Genomic DNA, 27,929 nt, shown 5'->3' with positions numbered 1-27,929 from the left:
CGTCACAATGCGCTGCGGTCTGGTGCCAGCCCCGCCCACCCCTGTTAGCCAGTCAGTGCCCGGCCGACGGGCCGTTTGCCAGGTGTTGAATGGTGCAGAGTCCGAGCCCTTCGCCCCCCTCGCGCCAGGCTGCCAAGGTAAGGACGGGCTGGGCCAACATGACAAACCCACTCTATGGACTTTTCCTCCAGGAACTCGTTCAAACCCAGATACGCTGATACCACGTCCTCTGGCAGCCAATTCCAGAGTATATAAGAGTAGTCATACTGGGTCAGAGCAATGGTCCATCTAGCCCAGTATCCTCTTTTCCAAAAGTACTGACAGAAACCCAAACAGTGGCAACACTCCATACTACAAACACACTATGGACTTTTCCTCCAGGAACTCGTTCAAACCCAGATACGCTGATACCACGTCCTCTGGCAGCGACTATTCTTAACACAAGAGTAGCCAGACCAGTGGTCCATCTAGCCCAGTAGCCTCTTTTCCAAAAGTACCTGACAGGAACCCTAACAGTGGTAACATTCCATACTACAAACACACTATGGACTTTTCCTCCAGGAACTCGTCCAAACCTTCTTTAAACCCAGATACGCTGATACCACGTCCTCTGGCAGCGACTATTCTTAACATAAGAGTAGCCAGACCAGTGGTCCATATAGCCCAGCAGCCTCTTTTCCAAAAGTATCTGACAGAAACCCAAACAGTGACAACACTCCATACTACAAACACACTATGGACTTTTCCTCCAGGAATTTGTCCAAACTTTTTTTTAAAACCCAGATACGCTAATTGCTGTTACCACCTCCTCCGGCAAAGAGTTCCAGAGCTGGCCGGTGACAGTTCTACGGTGCTGGCTACAGCCTTTTTAGGAGCTGAGAGAAGGCAGGGATAACATTTCTATCCACTGACAGTCCTAGTGTCAACTACCCTCAGACACTCCCAAGGTGCTTGCCACAACTATCTGGTGCTTTTCATATGGTCTGAATGCAGTTCATGTCCTTGCAATGTTGATTCTTTCTCCAGCTTTATTTACTACTACTATCATTTCTATAGTGCAGATACTTTGTCTGACCCTACAGAGGGCTCACAGTCTAGGTTTTTTATTTTGTACCTGGGGCAATACAGGGTTAAGTGACTTGCTCAAGGATACAAGGAGCTGCACCCAGGTTGCCAGGATTAAAGCCCACTGCATTAATCCTCTGCTGTCTTCTTGTTTAGGGGTGAAGACTCAAGTCTTGTTAGATTTCAAATCTCTGCAATGTGTCTCATGCCTCACTGTGTTTTTCCAGCCTCATCAGAGCTTCACACTTTCCATTCAAAGCCTAGGAGCAGTTACTCTGTAAGGTTGTAACCTGGAATGTAGCCTGTTGCTTAGAAAAATAAACACTGGTCCTGTGACATGTCGAAAACATTTTCACTCTGTTACTTGTAGATTTTCTGGAGGATTTGTTTGATAATGGCAGTGTTTAAAATGAACAGTCGCTCCCTTTCTGATGTGTTGCTTTGCTGTGTTTACAGCATGGATAGTGCTTCTGAGCACTTGAAGCATCGGCCGTGCTGTTGGTGTTCCTGAGTGGAGGCCACAGCCTGCCAGGAGTGGCCAGGAAGATCCGTCAACAGTAAAGGAACTTCATTCAGTAAGTGGACTGCAGCATTCAGCCATTGCTTAAAGAACAGTGTTACTGCGTAGTGACAGGGCTACAGATGCAGTGTATATAGCAACGACACAGCAGAAAGGTTAGAGGGACCAAGTTTAAACACAGGGAGGTTGTGGTTTGCTCAAGGGAATTGCGTTCTGCTGAGTGCGTAAAATGTTTGCCTAGAGTGTAAGTAGATTCAGGCCAGTTTAGGATTAATGCTGGTCAACTCATTTGAAATCTTGCCCTGGGCCCTTGTGATTTTAGGAGGGCAGACTGAGTTGGTGAGAGGAGGTAATTTTAACTGGTTAGGTTTAGGATCCTAAACTCTGTGTTGAGTAGTGAGTAAAGGAATGCAAGTGGGGGTCTGTGTGGCAGCCTTCATACTTCATCCAGAGCACATGCTCTGCTTCTGACATTACGGGAGCAAACCTATGCGACAAGACTGGTGTGTATTCTGAATAAAGGGGTAGAATTAAGAAGAAGAAAGAAAGTAATAAATCTAAATCTAATATATATCCACCACCCTTTCTGGAAAGAAACATTTCATTAGATTACCCTCGTCACCCAAAGCCTCATTGGGGAATTTAAATGTCTATCATATTCTCCCCTCTCCAGTACATAAGCACGCCATACTGGGAAAAGACCAAGGGTCCATCAAGCCCAGCATCCTGTCTCCGACAGTGGCCAATCCAGGCCTCAAGAACCCGGGAAAAACCCAAAAACAAAACAAAAATTGAAATGAATAATGTTCAATGGACTTTTCCTTCAGGAATCTGTCCAAACCCCCTTTAAACTCAGCAAGGTCAACTGCTGTCACTACATTCTCCGGCAACGCGTTCCAGAGTCTAACTATGCGCTGAGTAAAGAAAAACTTTCTCCTATTTGTTTTAAATCTACCACGTGCTAGCTTCACCTTATGTCCCCTGGCTCTATTATTGTTAGAAAGTGTAAATAGACGCTTCACGTCTGTCCGCTCCACTCCACTCCACTCATTATCTTGTAGACTTCTATCATATCACCCCTCAGCCGCCTCTTCTCCAAGCTGAAGAGTCCTAACCGTCTTAGCCTTTCCTCATAGGGAAGTCCTCCCATCCCTCTTACCATTTTCGTCGCCCTTCTCTGCACCTTCTCCAAGTCCAGTATATGCATATTGAGATCTTTAAATCTGTGGCCGTTTGCTTTATGATGTAGATCAGTGACCATGTTATTTGCCACTCATCAGGTGTGGAGTCCCTTTCATTTACCTTCTCCTGCTGACCATTCTTCTCCCTATGCACCCAAGCATCCTCCTGGCTTTCCTCCTTGCTTTATTTATCCTTTGGGCTTCCTGAAGATTAGTGCTTACAATCATCACTAAATCCCATTCTTCTTTTGTAGACAGAAGAACTTCACTCCCTTCTTGGGGTTTTTGCAGCCCAAATGAATAATAACCCTGTAATATTTAGCATTACATCCCAACTATCAACTTCTAGTTATTCCTCGAGTTTTACTACATCCTTCCTCATCTTATGCACACTTTTTACAGCAGGGGTGGGTAACCTCGGTGCTCGAGGGCCGCAACCCAGTTGGGTTTTCAGGATTTCCCCAGTGAAATTGTATGAGATTGTATTAACAATTAGCAACCCTCTTGCCTCTAAAGGGAAGCTAACCAAAACAGAAGACTGAAAGAAAGCCCTTCTGGCAAAGGAAACACTCTTGAGATTAGTTTTTCTCTTTTATAATAATGCTAAAATTTATTAGAGTAAATGGTTACAATAAAAATTCTTTTATCACAGTGTTACAGAAAATTGAATTCTTATATCAGTCCAAATTTCAATATAAGGAAAATAAAATCTCTCTCTCGCTCTCTCTGTTTCCGTTGGAAGCTTAACAAAACTTGACTGCTACAAGTTGTGCTTGTCAGATTACTGAAGCCTAATTTTGTCCAATCACTTAATGCCTTATAGTTTCTCTCTTACTTATCTGGTATTCTTCAACTAAGGTCACCTTAACATAATTCTATTTCTTTGGTACTTTTCTCAAATATTCATCATTTGCCCTTTGTAACCTCCCTCCCTCGAATACTTATCACTCATACTTGTCCTTCACTGAAAATGTATATGTGTTAATTCAGAGTCTGTTTGAAACAAACAAAGGTTTTAAAGTTTATGGCCTATTATTTTAGGCCAAGCAAAGCTGTCTGTTAACTTGGCCTTGAGAAAGCCAAGACAGACAGCTTTATACTAAATATGATCTATTTACAAATTTGAAAAATTACCATTTATGGTAGCTTGGGAGCGGGATCTCGACACAGAGCTCACAGAGGCTGAATGGAGAAGAGTGTGCCTGGAGGTTAAACGAGCCTCCATCTGTGTTCTCATAAAAGAAAATGCTTATAAGATTTTGAGCAGATGGTATTACACGCCAGATAAAATAAAGGCTATGTTCCCGACTTCCTTAGATACATGTTGGAGATGTGGATGAGAGAGAGGCACGTACTTTCATATATGGTGGGCATGCCCGATACTACAGAAATACTGGGAAGAGGTAACAGGAATGCTCACGAAAGCATTAGGCACTCTATTCCCATGTGACCCGAAATGGTGCCTATTGGGATGGGGAAATGGGAGAGGGAAACGGTGGCAATGTAGGATCAAATGCATGGGGTTGGCGGCAGCAAAAACATTGGTGGCCTTTAAATGGAAACAACAGGGCGGTCCCTCGGGGAAAGATTGGATAGAGAAACTTAGGGTGGTGGCGGCTTTGGAAAAGATTACAGATAGGCGTAGAGGGAGGTTGAACCTAAATGCAGAAGAATGGACACACCCTGGAGATAATCCTGAATGGTACTTAAGGGCTGAGGGTTGTTTCATCAAGGACAGAGGGGGGGAGGGGGGAGGGATTAAATGGGGGAAAACTGGGCTATGGAACTGTTTGTAAAATTGAGTTTGAAATGTTTTAGGAGTTTTGTATTCCAGAAAGTTGTTCAATTGAAGCTTCAATAAAAAAAAGTTTGTAAATTAAAAAAAAACAAGATCTATTTGCATACAATGGAGGACCGAATTTACCATGTTCTGGGTGTCTGCCTTATTGCAGGGTTTGGTAACATCCACAAAGAGGCAAACGTTACTAGCCAGCCCCCCTTCTTTACCAATATCAAATTATAGTTTGTATACTTCCGTATCCCCGTTAAGGGGTTCACATTAGGTAAGGTGGTTGTCCTTAGGGTTACATCAGTGAGTTGGGGATGTTTCACAAGTAGTTATAGAGCAGTTTTACAATCTACTAAGTTAGATATTTCATTGGTTCTGTATTTTCTGTAAACGTATTACATATTGCATTCATTAGTCGATATCATCGAATACATACAGTGGTGGAAATAAGTATTTGATCCCTTACTGATTTTGTAAGTTTGCCCACTGACAAAGACATGAGCAGCCCATAATTGAAGGGTAGGTTATTGGTAACAGTGAGAGATAGCACATCACAAATTAAATCCGGAAAATCACATTGTGGAAAGTATATGAATTTATTTGCATTCTGCAGAGGGAAATAAGTATTTGATCCCCCACCAACCAGTAAGAGATCTGGCCCCTACAGACCAGGTAGATGCTCCAAATCAACTCGTTACCTGCATGACAGACAGCTGTCGGCAATGGTCACCTGTATGAAAGACACCTGTCCACAGACTCAGTGAATCAGTCAGACTCTAACCTCTACAAAATGGCCAAGAGCAAGGAGCTGTCTAAGGATGTCAGGGACAAGATCATACACCTGCACAAGGCTGGAATGGGCTACAAAACCATCAGTAAGACGCTGGGCGAGAAGGAGACAACTGTTGGTGCCATAGTAAGAAAATGGAAGAAGTACAAAATGACTGTCAATCGACAAAGATCTTGGGCTCCACGCAAAATCTCACCTCGTGGGGTATCCTTGATCATGAGGAAGGTTAGAAATCAGCCTACAACTACAAGGGGGGAACTTGTCAATGATCTCAAGGCAGCTGGGACCACTGTCACCACGAAAACCATTGGTAACACATTACGACATAACGGATTGCAATCCTGCAGTGCCCGCAAGGTCCCCCTGCTCCGGAAGGCACATGTGACGGCCCGTCTGAAGTTTGCCAGTGAACACCTGGATGATGCCGAGAGTGATTGGGAGAAGGTGCTGTGGTCAGATGAGACAAAATTGAGCTCTTTGGCATGAACTCAACTCGCCGTGTTTGGAGGAAGAGAAATGCTGCCTATGACCCAAAGAACACCGTCCCCACTGTCAAGCATGGAGGTGGAAATGTTATGTTTTGGGGGTGTTTCTCTGCTAAGGGCACAGGACTACTTCACCGCATCAATGGGAGAATGGATGGGGCCATGTACCGTACAATTCTGAGTGACAACCTCCTTCCCTCCGCCAGGGCCTTAAAAATGGGTCGTGGCTGGGTCTTCCAGCACGACAATGACCCAAAACATACAGCCAAGGCAACAAAGGAGTGGCTCAGGAAGAAGCACATTAGGGTCATGGAGTGGCCTAGCCAGTCACCAGACCTTAATCCCATTGAAAACTTATGGAGGGAGCTGAAGCTGCGAGTTGCCAAGCGACAGCCCAGAACTCTTAATGATTTAGAGATGATCTGCAAAGAGGAGTGGACCAAAATTCCTCCTGACATGTGTGCAAACCTCATCATCAACTACAGAAGACGTCTGACCGCTGTGCTTGCCAACAAGGGTTTTGCCACTAAGTATTAGGTCTTGTTTGCCAGAGGGATTAAATACTTATTTCCCTCTGCAGAATGCAAATAAATTCATATACTTTCCACAATGTGATTTTCCGGATTTAATTTGTGATGTGCTATCTCTCACTGTTACCAATAACCTACCCTTCAATTATGGGCTGCTCATGTCTTTGTCAGTGGGCAAACTTACAAAATCAGCAAGGGATCAAATACTTATTTCCACCACTGTAGGTTTTCAGTTTTTCCTAAAGGTAAGATAGGCGTATTCTAGATGGATTGAGGTAGGAAGGAAGTTCCATAGGGGAATGATTTTGAAGGAAAAAGAACACTGAAGGGAGGAAGTGACATCACGCTAGCAAATGGTGCAGTGAAAACGGAGCTCCTGTCCATCAGCTTTAAAATAGCGATTATTTAGCGCTCCTACCCCCAGGGGAACGGTGGAAGAAGCTGTTTTCGGCAGGTGAAATGAAGAGGAGTTGAGTGATGTCACAACCGAAGCTTAAAACGCCGGATTTAGCAGCTTTTTCATATCAGCGGAAGGAAAGAAATGGAGGGCTGATGATGGAAGAAAATGGCGCCCGTACCTCGAGAACGGAGCAGAAAGACCCAGAACAAGCACGAGGCGATTCGCTGATTGAAAGAACGGCGGCAGAGCCGGAGGTATGGGCGAAATTATGCACGTGGTTTCAAGAAATAAAAACGGAACTCAAGGAAGTGCGAAGGGACTTTGCGCAGCTGAGTTCGGAGCTAAGAGGAGAAATATCAGAGCTGGGCAATCGCGTGATGGAGGTTGAAAATGGCCAGGAAGAACAAGCAGAAACAATCAAGGCAGTAGAGCAGCAAATTAATGAGAGAAAAACAGAAGCTCGGTACCTCATGGACAAAATCAAGGACCTGGAGAATAGGAGCAGGCGCTCCAATATTAGAATCCGTGGGGTGCCAGAATCTCCTGAATTTAACAACTGTGAATAGGTAGTGCAGTCCATTGCAGCACAAGTACTGTCCACAGAGGATAAACCATATGATAAAACCTCAGTTCGTTTAGAGCGTGCACATCACGCATTGGGCGTGAGAAAATCAAACCAGCCTAAAGACATAGTGGCATGCTTCACAGACTTCAAAGTTAAAGAAGCTGTGATGAAGAGGGCAAGAGTGGCGAGCCCCTTGATGTGGGAGAGCTATCCGATCGAGCTGTATCAAGATATATCAGCAATAACTCTAAAGCGTTGGGGAGAATTGCGGCCATTAACAGCGCAGCTAAGAGAGGAGGGCGTACCATACAAATGGCGGTATCCATTTGCGTTAACCTTCTTCCGAGAGGGAAAACAGAGGAGAGTGGCATCGCTGGAGGACGTGCGGGAATATCTGAAGCAAATGGAAACAGCGGAAGACCCTCGCCATTACGAACAAGAAGGTGTAGTGCAGTCCACCAAACCCAAATGGCAAAGAGTATCGCATGGCCGTGGACGCCTAAGGGACAGATATCCGGGAAGCAATTGAACCCACAAACGGGAAAGTGAAAAGAGCAATAGCGAACCCTGGAGGAAAGAATAGAGCCGAACAGCGGAGCGGATAAATGGTGAGAGAAACCATTTCTTGGGGGAGGACATACAGAACAAGCTGAGAGACGAAGGGAGACGTCACCCCTCTCAGCAATAGACATGACTCAAGAGGTTATTGGGACATGTCTTCATTGGAATTGGGAGGGAAGGGAAGGGGGGAAGGGATGGGGACAGTGTTTAAGTGTCTGGTGGTTGCTGAATAGGCAAGCAAATTGGGGAAGAACATACAGGGAATGTTTAATTGTGTAATTTGGAATGTTAAGGGTCTCAATTCACCAATAAAGCGTAAGCGAATGTTCAAAGAGATGCTGAGATTAAAAAGCGATATAATTATGTTGCAAGAAACACATTTAAAGAAATGTCATGAGAAACTGATAGCACATAGGAGATACCCAGTGGTAATACATTCAACAAGCAGCCAAAATCAAAAAAAGGGGGGGTACTTATGGCCTTCTTGGATACACTGCCCTGGAAAATTATCAAAATTGTAACTGATAAAACTGGCAGGTTCCTACAGGTAGTAGCTTCACTATATAACACTCAGTATACGTTTGTCACACTATACGCACCTAATGAAGGGCAGGGCGAATTCCTGGAGGAAATTGAGCAAAAATTACAACAGAATGTCCAAGGTCAGCTATTAATGGGAGGAGACTTCAATTTGACAATAGACCCTCAGTTAGACAACTCAACTGAACAAGCGGGATATGCTAGGAAAGATAGAGAGATTTTGAAGAGATTTATGAAGAGGTGGGGCTTGACTGATTTATGGAGAGCAACACATCTACAGGACAAGGACTACACCTTCTACTCAGCCACACACAATTCTTACTCGAGAATAGATCTTTGGTTGGGGGATGGGGTAGTGGCTCAAGCCATGCAGAAGATACAAATAGAAATACGTATATGGTCAGACCATGCCCCGGTCCTCCTAAGGCTCAGGATTGGGAGAGAAGTGGGAGGGCAAAGATATTGGCGTCTAGATGAGGCACTCTTAAACGACCCGGAAAATGTGGGGAAGATTGAACAATATATAAAAGAATACTTGGAGTTTAATGACGTGGGAAAAATCCACCCAGTGAGCCTTTGGGAGGGTCTAAAGGTAGTACTGAGAGGGCAGCTAATCGCCCTCAAGGCCCATCTGAAAAAAATAAAAGAAGCTAAAGAACGGGAAGTAAGGAAGAAGATAGAGCAGGCGGAGCGACAACATAAAGCGGATCCCAGGGATAAGAAAGCAATGACCGAGCTTCATAAAAATAGAATGCAACTTAATGAATTACAGATGGCAGAGGTGGCTAGTCAACTGCAGCAAGTGCAACAGGAATATTATGAGCTGGGGGATAAAGTGAGTAGACTATTAGCGAACAAATTGAAAAAACAGGCCTCTCGCAATCAGATACTTAGTCTTATAACTCAACAAGGCCAGACGGTCACACTAACAGGTGACATTCAAGCCACTTTTCATGAATTCTATACCAACTTGTACAAATCTAAAGTGGAGGCAACCCCCAATAATATAGATGAATATTTGCAAGGGATAGAGATGCCCCGGTTGTCACAGGGGGAAAGAGAAAAACTCTCGATGCCCATAGAGCTGGAGGAGATCAAGAAAGCGATCAGAGCGCTCCCTCATGCCAAGGCACCGGGGCCAGATGGGTTCCCAGCTAGAATGTCCAAATTATACGCAACCACTCTGGCACCGCTCTTATTGTTATTATTTGTTGCATTTGTATCCCACCTTATCCCACCTCTTTGCAGGCTCATAGTGACTTACAATACATCATGAGTAGTGGAAGAATGTTAGTAGATAAATATTTGGTATTGCAGGATCTTGGTCAGCATGATGTTAATAAAACAAACAAAATAAACGAAGTCATAGTATACAAGCAGATATTATGAAACAGTTCTGAATATAGATGTGCGCGTTGTGCATATTCACATTTGTTGATCTTTGTGGTAGGCTTTATTAAAGAGATGTGTCTTCAGTAATATACGGAAGTTCGTTCTTTCGTATATCGATTTCAAGCTGCGCGGCAGTGCGTTCCATAACTGTGTGCTCAGGTAGGTAAAGTTTGACGCATGCATTATTTTGTATTTCATTCCTTTACAGCTGGGGAAGTGCAGATCAAGGAATGTGCGGGATGATCTTTTGGCATTCCTAGGTGGTAGGTCTATCAGGTCTGACATGTAAGCTGGTGCGTCTCCATGGATAATTTTATGAACTAGAAGGCATATTTTGAACGTGATGCGTTCCTTAAGTGGGAGCCAGTGTAATTTTTCTCGTAGGGGCTTGGCACTTTCAAACTTTGGTTTGCTAAATATGAGTCTAGCTGCAGTGTTCTGGGCTGTCTGGAGTTTCTTGATTATTTGTTCTTTGCAGCCGGCATATAGTGCGTTGCAATAGTCTAGATGACTGAGCACCATTGATTGTACCAGGTGGCGGAAAACACTCCTTGGGAAGAAAGGTCTTATTCTTTTTAATTTCCACATTGAGTGGAACATCTTCTTGGTTGTGTTTTTCGCGTGGTTCTCTAGTGTTAGGTATCGATCAATAGTGACTCCAAGAATTTTTAGGGTTTCTGAAATAGGAAGGTTTAGAGTTGGTGTGTTAATGGCGGTGAATTCTTTCTTGTTGTGTTGTGAGGTGAGTATTAGGCACTGGGTTTTATCTGCATTGAGTTTTAGCCGAAATGCGTCCGCCCAAGAGTGCATGATATTGAGACTTTGGTTGATGTCATTGGAAATTTCTTTTAGGTCTTGTTTGAATGGGATGTAGATCGTTACGTCATCTGCGTAAATGTATGGATTAAGGTTTTGATTTGATAGTAATTTAGCCAAGGGTATCTTCATTAAGTTGAATAGAGTCGTCGAGAGGGGGGATCCTTGTGGTACTCCGCATTCAGGTACCGATGCGGCTGAAATAGTCGAGTTAGATGTCACTTGGTACGGCTCTTCCAGTCCTTTGATCAGGCGCAAGAGCTGCCTTATTCCTGGTGACTGGCAGCGATGACCTTATTGCTCAAGCCAGGCAAGGACCCACAGCAATGTGGGTCATATAGACCAATATCCCTCCTAAATATAGACTATAAAATTTTCACAAAAATATTGGCTAGGTTGCAAATAATATTGCCCAAGCTAATACACGAAGATCAGGTGGGTTTTATATCAGGGCGGCAGGCCTTTGATAACACCAGATGCTTGCTACATGTGCTACAGCAAATGAGAGACGAACAGGAGTCAGCCATAGTACTCTCGATCGAAGCAGAAAAAGCATTTGATCGGGTGGAATGGCCTTTCCTGTTTGCAATAGTACAAAGGGTTTGTTAGCGCCTTTCGTGCAGACGATATTCTGATGACATTGACGAGTCCTGAGCCATCGGTGCGGCGGGCAGTAGAGCTAATGAAGCAATATGGGGAACGGTCGGGATTCAAGGTAAACATTAGCAAGACAGAACTCCTTAATATCACAGTGCCTGGGCAGGAGGTTGCGCAGATGAAAGCAGCATTCCCGTTTGTATGGGCCACAAAATCTATCAAATATCTGGGGATACAGATTACACCCAAAATGGACGATCTATATGAGGCAAATTTTCCAATGAAAATAACAGAACTATTAGCTGAGCTTGACAGATGGGAGGGTCTAAGCATCTCGTGGATGGGGCGTATTAGTGCCATTAAAATGATGATGATGCCGAAATTGTTATATCTCTTTATGGCACTTCCTATCCCAATCCCTCGGAGTTTTTTTAACCGCCTCAATAGAAAGATGTTTGCTTTTATCTGGAGGAAAAGGCCATCACGGATGAGGCTTGCCATAATGTTTCAACCGCAAGAGAGGGGGGGGGGATGGGAGTCCCGAACTTTTTCTTATACTACCAAGTGGCCCAATTGAGAATATTAGCGGATTGGCATCCGGCAGTGAACAAAAAATGGTTACATTGGGAAAGGGCCTGGCTGGGGATGAGAAAAGTGGGGGATATTTTGTGGCTACCAAATAAGGAACTGAGGAATATAGGGCGAAGGACACCCATAGGAGTAAGGCATATTCTGTCCACCTGGTACCAAATCAGGAAACATTGGTTCCCAGAGCGAACATATTTCCATCAGACAGGGATACGTAGGGCTCTGGGGTTCCCGTTAGGAGCTACTGAGATAGCCTACTGGACATGAGCAGGACTGCACACACTGGGTCAGTTATGGGATAATGATAAGATAATAGGCTTTGCAGAATTACAGGAAGAATACGGGCTGCAGGCCAGAGACCAAGTATTTTAGTGCTGTGTACGTAATTATATACATGCCAGGGCCCGAGAAGAGTTGGAATTGGGGGAAACGTCTCTGGAACTAGCACTGGGAAAGGGAGGGGGCAAGGGGAGTGTATCGCGCATATACCTAGCATTGCTGCAACGAACAGACCCCCAGGTAACTTATGTTAATAGATGGGAGGGAACACTACAATGTATATTTTCAAGAGAGAGCTGGAAGAGAGGCTACCGTAACTTATTTAAACCCTCAATGGCTCAGAGTGCAATTGAGAATGGCTTCAAAATATATTACTGGTGGTATTATACGCCAGATAGACTACAGCATATATACCCAGAGACATCAGGAGAATGCTGGCGGTCATGTGGAGCCAGAGGAACGATCATGCATATTTGGTGGGACTGTCCAATGATAACAGAGTATTGGAGGACTGTGATTGCGTTGATAACTAAAGTGCTTCAACGTCCCTACCCATGCGTACCGGAAAATTGCCTCCTACATCTTAAACCGGTATCCTTGACAGGACCTCAACACAAGCTGGCCACACAATATCTGGTAGCAGCCAAAATTGCAATAGCAAGAGACTGGAAAAAACCACAGCTGCCTGAAATACAGAAGGTGCTGCAGAAATTGACTTTATGTATCAGATGGCAAAACTAACAGCCATAAGAAGAGGGCGAATGAGAGCCTTTGACAAGCTATGGCAACCCTATGAACAATTTCAAGATCAGAATCCAGCACCACCATGACATCGGGGGGGAGGGGGGCAGGGAAGGTAAATGGTAATGAAGCAGGAGTGTATTAAGAATTTCAGCTGCTTGTAGTAAATTTTGATAAGTTGTAACTCGTGACACTGTTATGTATTATAGAAAATCAATAAAAATGATATGGAAAAAAAAAAGAACACTGAAGTATTTGAAGAAGCGAACATTTTTTGTGCTTGGAGTATTAAATTTCAGGAGGTGTTGTAGTCGAGTGGACCAAATATAAAGTCTTTAATTTGAAGAAATAGACAGGTAGCTTTGAATAGCATTCTCTTGTGGGTTGGAAGCCAGTCTAGTAGTTTCAAGTAGGGTGTGATTTGGTCAAATTTTCATAGTCTGAAAATCAGCCTGGCCGAAGAAGTGTTCTGTATAATAAGTTGGAGCCTGGACATCAATTTTTTGGAGAGGCCTAAGTATAACCCTTCTGCACAATCACTTACAAAGACACTGGAAAGAACTGGACCATGGATTGATCCCTGGGGCTCACCACTGGTAATATTTATTTATTTATTGCATTTGTATCCCACATTTTCCCACCTATTTGCAGGCTCAATGTGGCTTACATTATGCCGTAATGGCGATCGCCATTTCCAGAGTGAGACATACAAAGTGGTATTGCTTTAAAGTTCTTAAGTGACAGAGTGAGTTAAGCAATTAAGTAGAGAGAGTTCATATCCGGAGTGTGAAATAAAGTGGAATTGCGTTAGAGTTCATTGGTGTCACGGTTGTGCTCAGGTTCCTTGCTTACAGACACCTCGGCCCCCGGAGGTTAAACCTGGCGGGTGCTGGGAACTGATGGCTTACCGTTTCTCATGTGCCAGAAGATATGCTGGTCCAGTCTGGATCTTCCAGCCTTCCAGAGTGTTTTGGGAGTTTTTTGGAACCAAGCAGTACCCGTACTTAGTGACCTCCCTTGTAGGTTGCCTTTATTAACCACCTGGGGTAGGTCTCTAGTTTGCCTTGCAACAGAGGTCCTCAGAGGTGTTTCCTTTGGTGAGAGTTGTTGCAGTGTGTCTGTGCTGTTTTTTCCCTTTTGTGCTTTTGACCCTGCTTGTCTCTTGGACTATTCTCCTGCCTGCTGCCTGCCCAGACCCGGATTGTTTTTGGACTATTCTTCTGCCTGCTGCCTGCCCAGACCCGGCTTGTTTCTGGACTATTCGTCTGCCTGCTGTCTACTTGGGACCCCACCGTGTTTCTAGGGTGACCTGCTGTTTGTCAGCCGGCTGCTGTGTCCTGCAGTTCCTCTTTCTTATCCTGTCCGGTAAGTCCTGCCGACCGCTTGCAGCCTGGAGCTCAACTCTTGGTGAAGGGCAGCTAAGTGTAGGTGAAGCCTTGCTCCAGTCCACTGTGTTCTAGTTCCGTTTGCCTGTGTTTGGGTGATTCCTCCTGCCGCTCTCGGTAGTGGCCCAAGGGCTCACTTACCTAGAAGTCCGATAGAAGCGTGACAATTGGTGACAGTAGGTGAAGCAGTCAAGTATAAAAAAGTTTGGTTGTATCCAGGTCTAGTATACGTTTTGTTGTCTGGTATTTAGGATGGATCATTGTGGTATGCCTTTTTGAACAGGCTGGTTTTTAGTGATTTTCAGAAGTTTGTTAGGTCGTGCATTGTTTTTATGACGTTTGGTAGTGCATTCCATAGTTGCGTACTTATGTAGGAGAAGCTGGATGCATATGTTGATTTATATTTTAGTCCTTTGCAACTGGGGTAGTGGAGATTCAGGATTCTAGTTGGTAAGTCTATGAGTTCTGACATGTAGACCGGGGCCTCGCCGTGAATGATTTTACGAACCAGGGTGCAAATTTTGAACGCGATACGTTCTTTAAGTGGGAGCCAGTGTAGCTTTTCTCTTAGGGGTTTGGCACTTTCGTATTTCATTTTGCCAAATATGAGTCTGGCTGCTGTGTTTTGGGCAGTTTGGAGTTTCTTGGTGATTTGTTCTTTGCATCCGGCATAGATTGCATTGCAGTAGTCTAAGTGGCTTAGCGCCATTGGTTTTACTCTTTTGAGTTTCCACATTGAGTGGAACATTTTCTTTGTTGTATTTTTAGCATGGGTTTCTAGTGTTAGATTTCGGTCAATTGTAACTCTGAGAATTTTCAGTCTGTCTGAAACAGGAAGGGTGTAGTTTAGGGTGTTTATAGTGGTTGTTTTTTTGTTATATTGTGATGAGAGGATAAGGCATTGTGTTTTTTTCTGCGTTGAGTTTTAATTGAAATGCATCCGCCCATGAGTTCATGATTTGGAGGCTGCAATTGATTTCATTTGTAATTTCTGATGGATCATATACTATATCCTCTGAATGAACTCCATTTACCTCATCCCTTTGTCACATCCCACCCAGCTTCCAACCCAATCATTCACTTTAAGGCCCATCTGAAGACGTTCAGTATATTTGCCTGCCAAAGGCTTTGTTGAAATTTAAGCACACACTTAGTTCTCTCCTTTGATTGAAAGCTGTGGTCACTAAAGAAGTCATTAAGAGTAATCTATGACCTAGCTGTAGTATAACCATGCTGCCTCAGGTCCTAAAATCCACTGCTTCTCCACCCGCACCTGGAGCTATATCAAGTCAGTCGGATTTCCAGGATTAGCACAACCAGAGAGATGTGCATGCATTGCCTTTGTTATACGCAAATCTCTTCATGGAGACCCTGAAAACCTGACTGGCTTGAGGACCACTGGCCTGGCTGAAGGGTCAGACTTAACTAACCTGTAGTGATCAGCCTCCTCCTTAAATGAAGAGTCTTCCAGGACTACTGCCAGCTCTAGGAAAGCATTTAAATGTCCCTTTCTTGCCAAAGAACACTGGGTGTGCAAGTTTTGGTAATGAGATCCAGACTGCGAAGCATGTATGTGTGAGAATGACATTATCCCACTGCTGCTGGAGGGAGAGGGGGGTTAACATGTAGACTTTCCTAGGCCACATAACTACTTCTGCTTTGGATGCTGGATTGTAGGACGGAAATTTGACTGTTCTGGGACACACCCTCCTCTCCAGTCACCCTATACAGCTGGACTTCCACTTCAGATTAGGAAACTGCAGACTAGTTCACTGGCACGGGACACTCAGCAATCAGAAACTCTTCTTGGATACCCCCAGCTGGGTGCTGAACCAAGGCACCAAAGAAAGGTGAGAGCCTTGTGGCAGGATGGGCACCGGGGTGGGGGGGAGTTCAGCAGACCAACTGATGCATTTACACTTCTGTGGGCTCAAAGAGGGCAAGGGGAAGGGAGGTGCTTGTTGCATTTTGGAAGGGTTCTTGAGGGGAAACTGTTCTTACTTCTTTCCCAAACACTGAAGGTAGCGAATACAGGTTTATCTCATGCATGTGCATTGTGGGTATCCTGAAATCCTGACTGGCTAATTATGTCCCAAGGACTGAGTTGAGAACCCCTGTATTAGAGAGTCAGTTTCCACAAATTTTTCTCATGCATATTCATTGTTCATATTTTTGACAGAGATTTGTATATTCCTTCCTTTATTAGGCCTGTAACATGGCTCTGTTGGCCCTTAGTTTTCCTTGCTTTGCTGTCGTCAGCATATTTTTAGTTTCTTCCTGCTGCTGCATGTACATGGAAAGTACATGTTACATGCCAAGGTGACACTTAGGAGGAACTGAGGCTATGCGGCCCATATATGGCAGATACACATGGATATAACCTTGATGGTGATGAGAGACTGAGGACTCTGCAGACTCCAAGATGTTCTAACCGAAATATGTGCTCAGAGAAGAAGGACACCAGGTGTTTCATAATACTTGCTTGCTACATGGTTTTGGCACGCTGGGAGCACGCGTTACTGATAAGGAATTAGCCAATTGCCACAAAGCGTGCATGTGAACACAAGTAGGACAGGATGGTAGAATACAGGAAATTGCCATTTTTGTATATTACTATATTGTGTGATGGAAGGAAACAGCAAGATCCATATATGATCAAGTTAGTTTAGGAGAAATCACATAATTTAGGAGAAACGAAACTCACAACAGTATATATGTGATGGCTAGGAAAGTTTTGCTGAGCAGTTTTGTTATTCAGTCTTTGCGCCTGGCTTTTCTGTGTGACAACCTGCTCCAGAGAGAACAATTATTTTGTATTGCCTTAGTGAGATAACAATAAAGATTTTTACTGGTTGCGCCTATACCTAAGTCTGATTGTCTCTCTTATTCCAACCTCTAGTGCTGAAGTGTTTTCCCCTCCCCAGGGGCAAGGGACAGGATTACACAGATTCTCAACCCAGTCCTCAGGACACACCTTTCCAGTCTGGTTTTCAGGATCTCCACAATGAATATGCATGAGAGAAATTTGCATGCAGTGCCTTTGTTAAATGCAAATTTATCTCATGTATATTCATTGTGGAGATCCTGAAAACCTGACTGGCTGGGTGAGTCTCAAGGAATAAGTTCAGAACCCCTGTTATAGACATAACCCAGCCTAGGGGTCTTCCTCAGGACACACCCAGCCAGTCAGATTTTCAAGATATCCGCAAAGAATATGCATGAGATAGATTTGCATACAGCAGAGGTAGTGCATGCAGATCTCTCTCATGCATATGCATTGGGAAGATCCTGAAATCCTGTCTGGGTGTGTCCTGAGGACCAGGTTGAAAATACTAGTCTGAAAACCCAACTTAGCTGTGGCCTTGGTCCTCACTCCAAGTCCTGAAGGCTGCCATGTCAGGTTTCCAGGAAATCCCTAGGGGAATATGCATGAAGGAGATCTGCATACATACTACACCTATTGTATGATGGTCTATTTCGTGCATATAAATTAGGGATATCCTGGAAGGCTGACCTGTTGGCAGCCTTGGGGGACTGGAAGTTAGTACCAAGGAGAAACCCTTCCTTCTTTCCAGAGCAGGCAACTAGCCTCCAGCCTAGCCACAGTGAATATGCATGTGAGAGCTGCGTGCACTGCTTCTGCCATGGGAATCCTGAGGCCTGGGTCAAGAACCCCTGCTCTATTGTATACATTCTGGGGATCCCAATGCCTAGGTCAAAAAGCTACCATGTTTCTTGTGGACAGAAGGAGGTTAATCATTTCTGTAAACTTCAGGGCTTTTTCTGTTCTCTAGCTTGACTGCAGTACTGGAGTTTGTGGAACAACAGACAGCTGTTAATTATGTGTTTGTGAATTTTGAGAAGACACGCAGTGACCGAGGTAAAAGATTTGATTTTCTTTGCTCTCAGCCCAGCACAGGGGGCTGTCACATCTTCCGAGTGTTGGTAGCAGCAGCTCTGAGTGGCATAGTGATCGACTCTTGTAATGTACTGCACTTTAGCACGTAAAGCAAGTTGCTTACCTGTAAGAGGGGTTCTCTGTAGACAGCAGGGGAATGTCACCACACTCTAAGGTGAAAGCAGCAGACAGAACCCAGCGTGCAGAAAGCTTTCCTAGTTCGCTGCATTCCCCAGAATCCCTGTTACCGGTAAGCAACGTCACTTTCTTTGGAGACCCCAGCAGGGGAATGCAGGCACACTCAAAGGCGAGTCCCACCCTGCGGGCCAATTAATTATAATTATACCAATGGGCTGGGGATTTAGAATGGGTGGAGGAGCAGAGCAACAATGCTTTGTGAAGGTCCATACTGATAGGCAGAGGTTGCTGCCTTGCAAATGTCTGTTGTAGATGCCACTCTGAGTTGGTGTGGGACCTATCCATGAAGAAGTAGGCCTGCCAAACTCTAGCAAAGGGAAACCTGATATCCCGGTCGCCAACATTCATTAGAAACCTAAGAGCTCCAGCTTCTAAAGAGTAAATACGACAATAGGAAGACTTCCTTAAGTCTTTCAGTTGATGTGGGTCATTAAGCAGTGCTCGTCTACAGTCCAGAGGTAACACAGGTTCTGTAGGATAGGAAGTGGAAAAAATGTAGGGAAAGCCATGCATTGGTTCAGATGAATGATTTTGGAGAAGTGCTCTGTTAGTGGACTGAGTATAGGGAATATAATGAACAAGAGCTTGAGTTCACCGACTCTTCTTACTGTTATGGCCGAGCTAAAACGTTGAGGTCCTATGTTGGTGGGGTAGCTTCAACAGCAGACAATAGGATTTGTAGCAAGTGATATCTGGGAAGACACAGTAATAGGCTGAAATCGCTGCCAAATGGATGCAAACCGACATAGATCTAGTTCTGAAAGGGGAAGAAGATATTCCAGGATGCTTGATGGAGTACACATAACAGGATCTTCCCCTTGAGATTGTGCCCAGATGGAAAAACTGTTTGATATGATGTACAGGTTGCTGGCTTTCTTGATACTAAAAGGACTTGTTTTATAGAGGTTTTAGGAGGTGAGGAGTAGACTAAATCCAAGCTGTTAGTAAAACTCCTGCTATTAGGATGAAAGATTCGACCCTGATCCTACGTGAGAAACACTGGATGATGATTCAGCGAACTAGTTGATCCACAGAAAGTCTGAGCACGTGCAGGAACCAGACTTGTCTGGGCCAATGAGGATCTATGAGAATGACTTGAGCTTTGTCTGAACAAATCATCTGTGGGATTCTGGAGATTAGAGGAAAAGGTGGGAACGCATATAGCAGGTCTAAGAACCCAACGGCTGGCAAATACATCCAGTGCCACTTGAATTAGACACAGATACAGGAAACAAAAGTGTCTTAAGATCGGGCATTGTCTAGAGAGGCAAAAAAGGTGTATTGCAGGAGTTTCCCATCAATTAAATAATATTTGTTGCAGTCTAGCATACATTCATGGGGCTAAAGTTTGCAACTGAGGGAGTCTGTCATCTGATTTTGATGTCCTGGAAGGTATGTGGCTTGAAGAGTTGTTTTGAGTTGCACTGTCCAGATCCTCAGAGCTTCACGGGAGAGAGAAAGGGATCCCAAGCCCCCTTGTTTATGTAGAACATGACTACTTGGTTGACTGTTCTGAAAATGCACAAAGAACATTGAAAACCGCTTTGAACTTCAAGACATTTATGTGAAGTGTCTGCTCGTACGTATTCAGCGACCCTGGGTATTCTAGTTGTGTTAGTAGAATAATGAGGGACAAGTGAGTCTAATTCAAGAGAGAGGAGAAAAGAATAAAAGGAGCAATCTGTGCCAGCTGAAGTGACACACTCCCAACCCAAGTAATCTATCTATATCTGACTAAAGGCTTGCTAAAAAAAAACATATTTTTAGGGCTTTCTTCAACTTTGAAAGATGTTTCTGTATGGATGGGAAGTGGAAGAGAATTCCAGTAAGAGGGTGCCAGGAAATAGAAAGCGTGATGACAGGTAAATTCTAGTTGTGGTTGCTTTGGCAGAATCAAACGATGGTCATTTATGGAGCGGAACAGATGAACAGTAGAATATTATTATTTGTTACATTTGTATCCCATATTTTCCCACCTATTTGCAGGCTCAATGTGGCTTACATTGTCCCGTAGAGGCGTTCGCCATCTCTGGTAGTGAAACAAATACAAGGAGTTAATGTGGTCGGATAAGGTTCATGTGTTATAGTCATATTGGGAATCATAGAGAGGAAGAGTTATGAATAGTTTATTGCAAGCTTTGGTATCATTGAGTTATGAGTAGTCTATTACAAGCTTTGGTATCGTGTTGCAGGGTTTAGGCACTTAAGTTGGGTGAATGGGGTATGCCTTTTTTAACAGGTTGGTTTTTAGTGATTTCCAGAAGTTTAGGTGGTCGTACATTGTTTTTACAGCTTTTGGTAATGCGTTCCACAGTTGTGTGCTTATGTAGGAGAAACTGGATGCATAGGTTGATTTGTATTTGAGTCCTTTGCAGCTTGGGTAGTGGAGATTTAGGTATGTCCGTGATGATCCGATTGCGTTTCTTGTTGGTAGGTCTATGAGGTCTGTCATGTATTGTGGAGCTTCGCCGTAGATAATTTTATGGACCAGGGTGCAGATTTTGAAAGCAATACGTTCTTTGATTGGTAGCCAGTGTAGTTTTCTCAGAGGGGTTTGGCGCTTTCGAATTGTGTTTTTCCAAATATAAGCCTGGCTGCTGTGTTTTGGGCAGTCTGAAGTTTCTTTATGAGTTGTTCTTTGCATCCTGCGTAGATTCCATTGCCACAGTGAATGTGGATAAGTAATGAGGCCATTGCCACAGTGAATGTGGATAAGTAATGAGACAAACCAATTCTGTGAGCTTTAAATGTGAATGTAATTTAAAAATCAAATATTTATACACAAGCAGCTAGTGAAGTTTTTGAAACAGAGGAGAAACATGGTCGTATTTACGTGCACAATAAATGAGTTTGACAGTGGTGTTTTGTAATAATTGAAGTCACTTCAAGTTAACTTTTGAACAACCCAAGTAAATCACGTTGCAGTAATCAACTTGGGGAAATTAAAAAGGGACAAAACCAGAGAATGAAAAGATTTTTTGTCTAAGTAATTACAAACAGACCTTAGTTGTCAAAGCAGAAAAAAGCCTGTTTTACAGAGAGCGGAAATTTGCGGGGAGAAAGTCAAGCAAGAATCCAAGGTGACACCAAGGTATCTAAAACTTTCAACTGAACTGATTGAAGTATTGAAAAGATTCAAAGGAGTTGAAGGGATGGATAGCCCACCGGAAATACAACATGTTACTGTTTTGTCTTTATTCAGTATTAATTTTGTGATCATTTAGCCAACTTGAAATTTGTACCAAACAGGCCTGAAGTGGACCAAGAAATGGGTTGTATGGGTCTGTAGAGAAAAGCAGAAGGATATAGTCTGCATAAAAATGAAATGAGGTGCCCGTTGATTGAATCAGTATAGCAAGAGGGCTTAGAAACAGATTAAAGAGAAGTGGGGATAAGACTGATCCCTGGGGGAACACCACACCTCAAGGTGTGGGACGGAGAAGTGGATGAGTTTGTTACTACCATAAAAGATCTATTTGACAAAAAAAGACGAACCACACAAAAACAGTTCCACCAATACCTAGGGAGGAAAGGAGTGATAATAGTAGCTCGTGATTTACCAAGTCGAATGCTGCAGAAAGATTGAGAGATATAGTGAGAACAGCTTTGTGCTTATCTAAATGAGAATACATTTAATTTAGAACTGACGTTAATACTGTCTTGGTACTAAAGTTAGGTCTAAAGCCCGACTGTTTTGGATGGAGAGCAAACATTTTTCAGCATAGATGGAAAGCTGAGAGAAAATAGCTTTTTCTAATATTTTGGAGATGAAGTACAAGTTTGATATTGGTTGGTAGTGAGCGGGATTTTGCTGGTCCAAAGTGGGTTTCTTTAAAATAGGTTGTAGAATTGCCATCTTCCAAAATTCAGGCACTTTACCAGATGAGAGACTGATACTGATAACTAGCAGAAGTTTGGGCAATAGATTGAGTTCAGGAAACGTGAACCAGTTGGAAGGTAAGGGATCAAGCGAACAGTAATATGCATAGATTCAATCATTTCTGAAAGCGACACTAGAGATAGGGTGTCAAATGCTGACCTGAAGATGAGTTTAATGAAGGTAATGGGGATTGAAAGTAAACATGTTGAGATAGTGGTATAGGTGATTTAGGTGGTGGAGACATTAGTTGTGGGGCTTGAGAAATTGGCAAAGTATCTACAAGTTTCTGAATCTTGGTAACAAAATACTGAGCTAGTACTTCAGCAGATGGGCATAGAGAAGGTTTGTGCAAGTTTTTTTTGCTATTTTGTTCTGGTTAGTTTTTGGAAAATAGAGAAAATCTTGCCTCACCAAACTACTACATTTCTTTGAAGGGGTGAACAAACATGTGGATAAAGGGGAGCTGGTTGATAGTGTATCTGGATTTTCAGAAGGCGTTTGACAAAGTACCTCATGAAACACTCCAGAGGAAATTGGAGAGTCATGGGATAGGAGGTAGTGTTCTACTGTGGATTAAAAACTGGTTAAAAGATAGAAAACAGAGAGTAGGGTTAAATGGTCAGTATTCTCAATAGAGAAGGGTAGTTAGTGGGGTTCCCTAGGGGTCTGTGCTGGGACCGCTGCTTTTTAACATATTTTTAAATGACCTAGAGTAACTAGTGAGGTAATTAAATTTGCTGATGACACAAAGTTATTCAAAGTCGTTAAATCATGGGAGGATTGTAAAAAATTACAAGAGGACCTTACAAGACTGGGAGTCTAAATGGCAGATGACGTTTAATGTGAGCAAGTGCAAAGTGATGCATGTGGGAAAGAGGAACCTGAATTATATCTTCATCATGCAAGGTTCCACGTTAGGAGTCATGGACCAAGAAAGGGATCTAGGTGTTGTCGTTGATGATACGTTGAAACCTTCTGCTCAGTGTGCTGCTGCGGCTAAGAAAGCAAATAGGATGTTGGGTATTATTAGGAAAGGAAAACAAAAATGAGGATGTTATAATGCCTTTGTATTGCTCCATGGTGCGACCGCACCTCGAATATAGTGTTCAATTCTGGTTGCCGCATCTCAAAAAAGATACAGTGGAATTAGAAAAGGTGCAGAGAAGGGCAACGAAAATGATAAAGGGGATGGGACGACTTCCCAATGAGGCTAAAGTGGCTAGGGCTCTTCAGCTTGGAGAAAAGGCGGCTGAGGGGAGATATGATAGAGGTCTATAAAATAATGAGTGGAGTTGAACGGGTAGATGTGAAGCGTCTGTTTACACTTTCCAAAAGTACTAGGACTAGGGGGCATGCGATGAAGCTACAATGTAGTAAATTTAAAACGAATCGGAGAAAATGTTTCTTCACTCAACGTGTAATTAAACTCTGAAATTCGGCTAGTTGGTGGGACAAGATGGCCGAATAGAGCAGACGTGCGTGTTTGAGCTCCCGACTCACTAGACTGTGTAACGAGAAGTTGGATCCGTACCCTGTGCTGGTCATGGGGAAACGGAAGGGAAAACCCAAGGGATTGGCCTCCGTACCTGGGAGTGTTCCCCCTCCTCGCCAAGCAGTCTTAGAGCAGTTCGGGATTCAACCGCTGGCTATGCGGGGGCCCGCTTCGGAGCTTTCCGTGATGACATCGGCGGAAAACAGCGCGGAGGCGATCTCTTTGAGTCCGCCAGGGAATACCATTCCTCCACGACCCGGAAGCATTATGACCCCGACGGAGAAGACGGATAGAACGCCCAGAGTGGAGAAGATTCTACTGCCTTCAGGAGGCCTAGTTGGTGGTCTTTCCCCGATTGGGGGGGTTTTGTCCACGTCTACCCCCACTCCAACGAGAGTTGCACCGGTATTTCGGGAGGTGAAGAGACCTGAAGTGGTAACGTTAGACTCTATATGGGATGTTATCCAGGGTATGAATTCCCTACTCTCCCAGGTAACTAACTCTTTCACTCAAAAATTTGATAATGTGAAACAAGTTCAAAAACAGTTTGCAGAGAAAATGCAAATCCAAGAAGGTCAAATGGAATCTTTAAAGATTGAACTCTCTGCTCTTCAGAATTTTGCAGGGACAGTGGTTAAAGATAGAGAGGTTCTAGTGAGGAAACTAGAATCTCTCGAAAATCAAGGGAGAAAGAATAATTTGCGGTTTATTAATTTTCCCAAGTCGCCCCTAATTCCAGCTATGGAGATGCTGCGTAAATATTACACAGAAATACTTGGATTTCCACCTGAGGGATTCCCTCCTATTGTTCGGCTTCAATACATAACTGGAAGAAAGTCTAATCCTTTGAATCCTTCACCACAACAACCTGAGATGAACTTAACAGAGTTTTTGGAAAACTCTATAGAATTGGTAACAGAGAGAACTACTCTTATAGTTTCCTTTGCACTTGAAATGGATAAGATGAATACCTTTAAATTATATTTTCATCATTTGAATGATAAATTTCTTGGGGAAACTGTGCGTATATTCCCTGATTTAACCAGGGAGACTCAAGCCCGTCGGCGGGAGTTTTTGAATTTAAAAGCCAGAACCCTTGCAAAAGGGGGCTCGTTTAAGTTAATATTTCCATGTCGCTGTATAATATCCCTGGACTCTGTTAACTATATATTTATGGAACCCAAGAAATTGAGAGAATTATTATCAGCCAAAGAAAGTAGTGAAAGATTAACCCAGGATGACCAATAGAGAGTGAAAGTGCTGAGTTCTCCGGCTGCGGGTGTTCCATATGCCTCTGCCCTTTGGTTTGCTTTTTTTTTCCCTATGAGTTTACTCAGAAATTTTTACCTTGTATCTTGTCCTTAAGTCGTGGTCTACAAGATGTAAATTTACCTATGTATAATTGATATTATTATTTTATTTTTCCTTTTTTTTTCTGTAAATAACATTTCATGTTATTTTTGATGATTAAATAAAAATTAAAAAAAAAAAAAAAAAAAAACTCTGAAATTCGTTGCCAGAGAATGTAGTAAAGGTGGTTAGCTTAGCGGAGTTTTAAAAAGGTTTGGACGGCTTCCTAAAAGTCCATAGACCGTTATTAAATGGACTTGGGGAAAATCCACTATTTCTGGGATAAGCAGTATAAAATGTTTTGTACTTTTTTGGGATCTTGCTAGGTATTTGTGACCTGGATTGGCCACTGTTGGAAACAGAATGCTGGGCTTGATGGGCCTTTGGTCTTTCCCAGTATGGCAGTACTTATGTACTCTTTTGATAAGCTTGGGGCTTTTTGTAGCCGTTCATTAATATAATTTAATTTTGCTTTTTTCAAATGAAAATTGTAATCTCTAAGTCTGGATTTAAAATATAAGAGATCCTCATTTGATTTTGCATGTAATCATTTTTTTTTCACATTTACGAAGTTGTCGTTTCAGCAGACAAAGGCCACTGTGATACCAAGGCTGCTTTTGTTTTGATTTGGAAAAATGCAGTACCTTCAAGGGTGCAATCTCATCGAGAGCTGCCGAGAGAGAAGAATGTATAGTGGTAGCCATATTGTCGAAATTAAGAGAATCAAATTCAGGTGGAAAAGAGAAGAGGAGATGTGATGCGGGTCCATGCAAGCCAGGCACCTAGGTTTCTTAACATGGGAGATTGCATTTGATTTAGGTGCAGGAAGAGTAATAGAAAAATGAATTATGTGATCTGACCAGGGGATTTTGGCTCTTGAGAAATTAGTTGGAAAGATGGTGGCGTCTTGCCGGGAAATAATTAAATCCAAGGTGTGACCGCCTGTATGTGTGGGAAAGTTCATCCATTGACGAAGATTTAGGTCCATAAGCAGAGATGTTAAGAAATGTGTGCGTGAAAGCGCAGGCGTATCGACATAGGCATTGAAATCACAGAGTATAATGATGTTAGGGTAACGAATAGTGGCTTCAACTAATGCCTCAAAAGAGGCATTCCCGTTTTGCTTGAGGAAGGGACGGAGGACAGTAGCAAAGTAGGATGACAAGAGAGGTATTTGTTTTAGCAATGAGTAGTTCTGGATAGAGAGATGGAAAAGATAATTCAAGTAATTGATATTCCGGTGAATAAAAGAAGGCCAATCCACCTCCTTTTTCTGATGATCTTAAGAGGTAAAGTACATCATAACCATCTGGAAGACAGTTAAAGAGATATTCCTCGTCAGACAGAATATTTTGGATCCGAAGGAATGAGATCTCAAATTAGTTCTATTTTGGATCGTAGAGATCTACAGTTCGAGACTAACAGTGAAGTATGGATCTGAAATCCTTTTTGCTACTCAGTTTTGGGATAAAGACAGTGTTCTACCAATTTTTGGACAAATTTCAGTTAAGCAAATGCTTCCGATGACTGATTCTCATACTTGTCAGGAGAGGGTGACAGTGCATCATTCGGGACAAGGTTCCATTCATGAGCACAAGGAGGAATTGAAGGAAACAGAGAATGCCCAGACCAAAATGACTGTCAAGGGCAAGGGGTACTGGGTTTTGACAGTTTTGGGGGAGCTCCTGCTGATAAGATGGTAACGCTGTCCTGCACAAAGTTATTTAATAGTTATATGAAACCAGAGTAAGGAGGGGGGCTCTGAAGCATGACCTAGTGAGAGGGCATAGAAAGCTGATTGAGCAACTTTATTGGACCTGGGGGGGTTTGCTAGAACTGACCCTTTCTTTTATGAGGCTGGGATTGAGCTTTCTCTCTCCCAGGGCTCCCTGGACTGGTGGTTAAAGGTCAGGTATAATGAGCCCAGAATTTGTTATGGCAGCAAAGCCTCGTAGACCCTTTGAGAATGTTGAGATTGGAAGGTGCGGGATATCTTTCAGTTCTCTCACCAGCAAATATACATTTTGTAGAAACTAGGAAGATTACCTTTTTGGTGTTGGCTCCCTGGATATTTGCGCTTGTGCCCAAGTTTACAATTTAAAAAGGCATTACAAACAAATTAAGAACAGCCATACTGGGTCAGACCAGTGGTCCATCTAGCTCAGTATCCTTCCAACAGTAGCCAAAGCAACCAACTAGTAGGCACCATTCCCTGCTACTAATCTCAAGGCCATCTCAATAACAGACATATTTTTGCAAGCCTTTATAGATGTGTGAGGATATGATTGAAGTGTCTGGAGGTTTATACTATTGTGAGTGGTTATATGTTTATTGTGAATCACAAGAATTACCAAACACCCAAGGCTGGCAAAAAGTCGCCACAGCTTATGATCAGCTTTGTAGGCCCTCACTTTCACCCACTTCAGCTAGAATTGAACTCTAGTAGGCCGAGAGGGAAAAGTATTATCACATGAGCACATTACACTTTAATCTGTGTGGCTTATGTCATATTTCACAGGACAGCTGCTGAGAGCATTTGCTTATATGGGGTTTGAAGTAGTTCAAGCTGGTCACCCCTCCGTGCCACCCTGGGCCGACACCATCTTCATGGCATATGTATTGGAGAGAGACTCAGCACCCTCCAAGGCAGCAGAAAACCTCAGCCTAGCAGAGAGAGGGCAGCAGCCACTTCCCTGAGCACCAGTGAAGCTACAAATGGCCACATCCTGCTGGTTATAGTGATTTAGAGCTGATGACTTAGTGCTCAGATTAAACCTTTGCTAACCACTGAATCGGGACTTTGCCTGGCTTATGTTAAAGTGGCTTCCATGACCAAAACCTCTACTAAAACTAACGACCAGTACCAGCCCCTTACGCTACTGGAGCA

At 43.3% G+C, this 27,929-nt stretch overlaps 1 protein-coding gene across 1 annotated transcript; it reads left to right on the top strand.

The window, feature by feature from the left end:
- Positions 1-7: 7 nt before the first annotated feature.
- Positions 8-27,872, top strand: OAZ3 (ornithine decarboxylase antizyme 3). Its single transcript, XM_030186873.1, has 6 exons — positions 8-137; positions 1,222-1,342; positions 1,550-1,640; positions 15,902-16,074; positions 18,019-18,104; positions 27,561-27,872. Exons 1-6 carry the CDS (start codon positions 8-10, stop codon positions 27,737-27,739), a joined length of 780 nt encoding a protein of 259 aa, XP_030042733.1. The 3' UTR covers positions 27,740-27,872.
- The last annotated feature ends 57 nt before the right edge of the window (positions 27,873-27,929 follow it).

The sequence above is a fragment of the Microcaecilia unicolor genome, chromosome 14 (genome assembly GCF_901765095.1).
Source record: "Microcaecilia unicolor chromosome 14, aMicUni1.1, whole genome shotgun sequence".
NCBI classification, from domain to species: domain Eukaryota; kingdom Metazoa; phylum Chordata; class Amphibia; order Gymnophiona; family Siphonopidae; genus Microcaecilia; species Microcaecilia unicolor.
This window is presented reverse-complemented; position numbering and strand designations above follow the sequence as displayed.

Bases quoted from the DNA above. Each gene is read 5' to 3' on its own strand.
- OAZ3 (XM_030186873.1), top strand. From the start codon at position 8: ATGCGCTGCGGTCTGGTGCCAGCCCCGCCCACCCCTGTTAGCCAGTCA. The intron at 1,343-1,549 runs GTAAGGTTGTAA...GAGCACTTGAAG, and splicing joins AGCCTAGGAGCAGTTACTCT to CATCGGCCGTGCTGTTGGTG. The intron at 1,641-15,901 runs GTAAGTGGACTG...GCTGGATTGTAG, and splicing joins CAGTAAAGGAACTTCATTCA to GACGGAAATTTGACTGTTCT.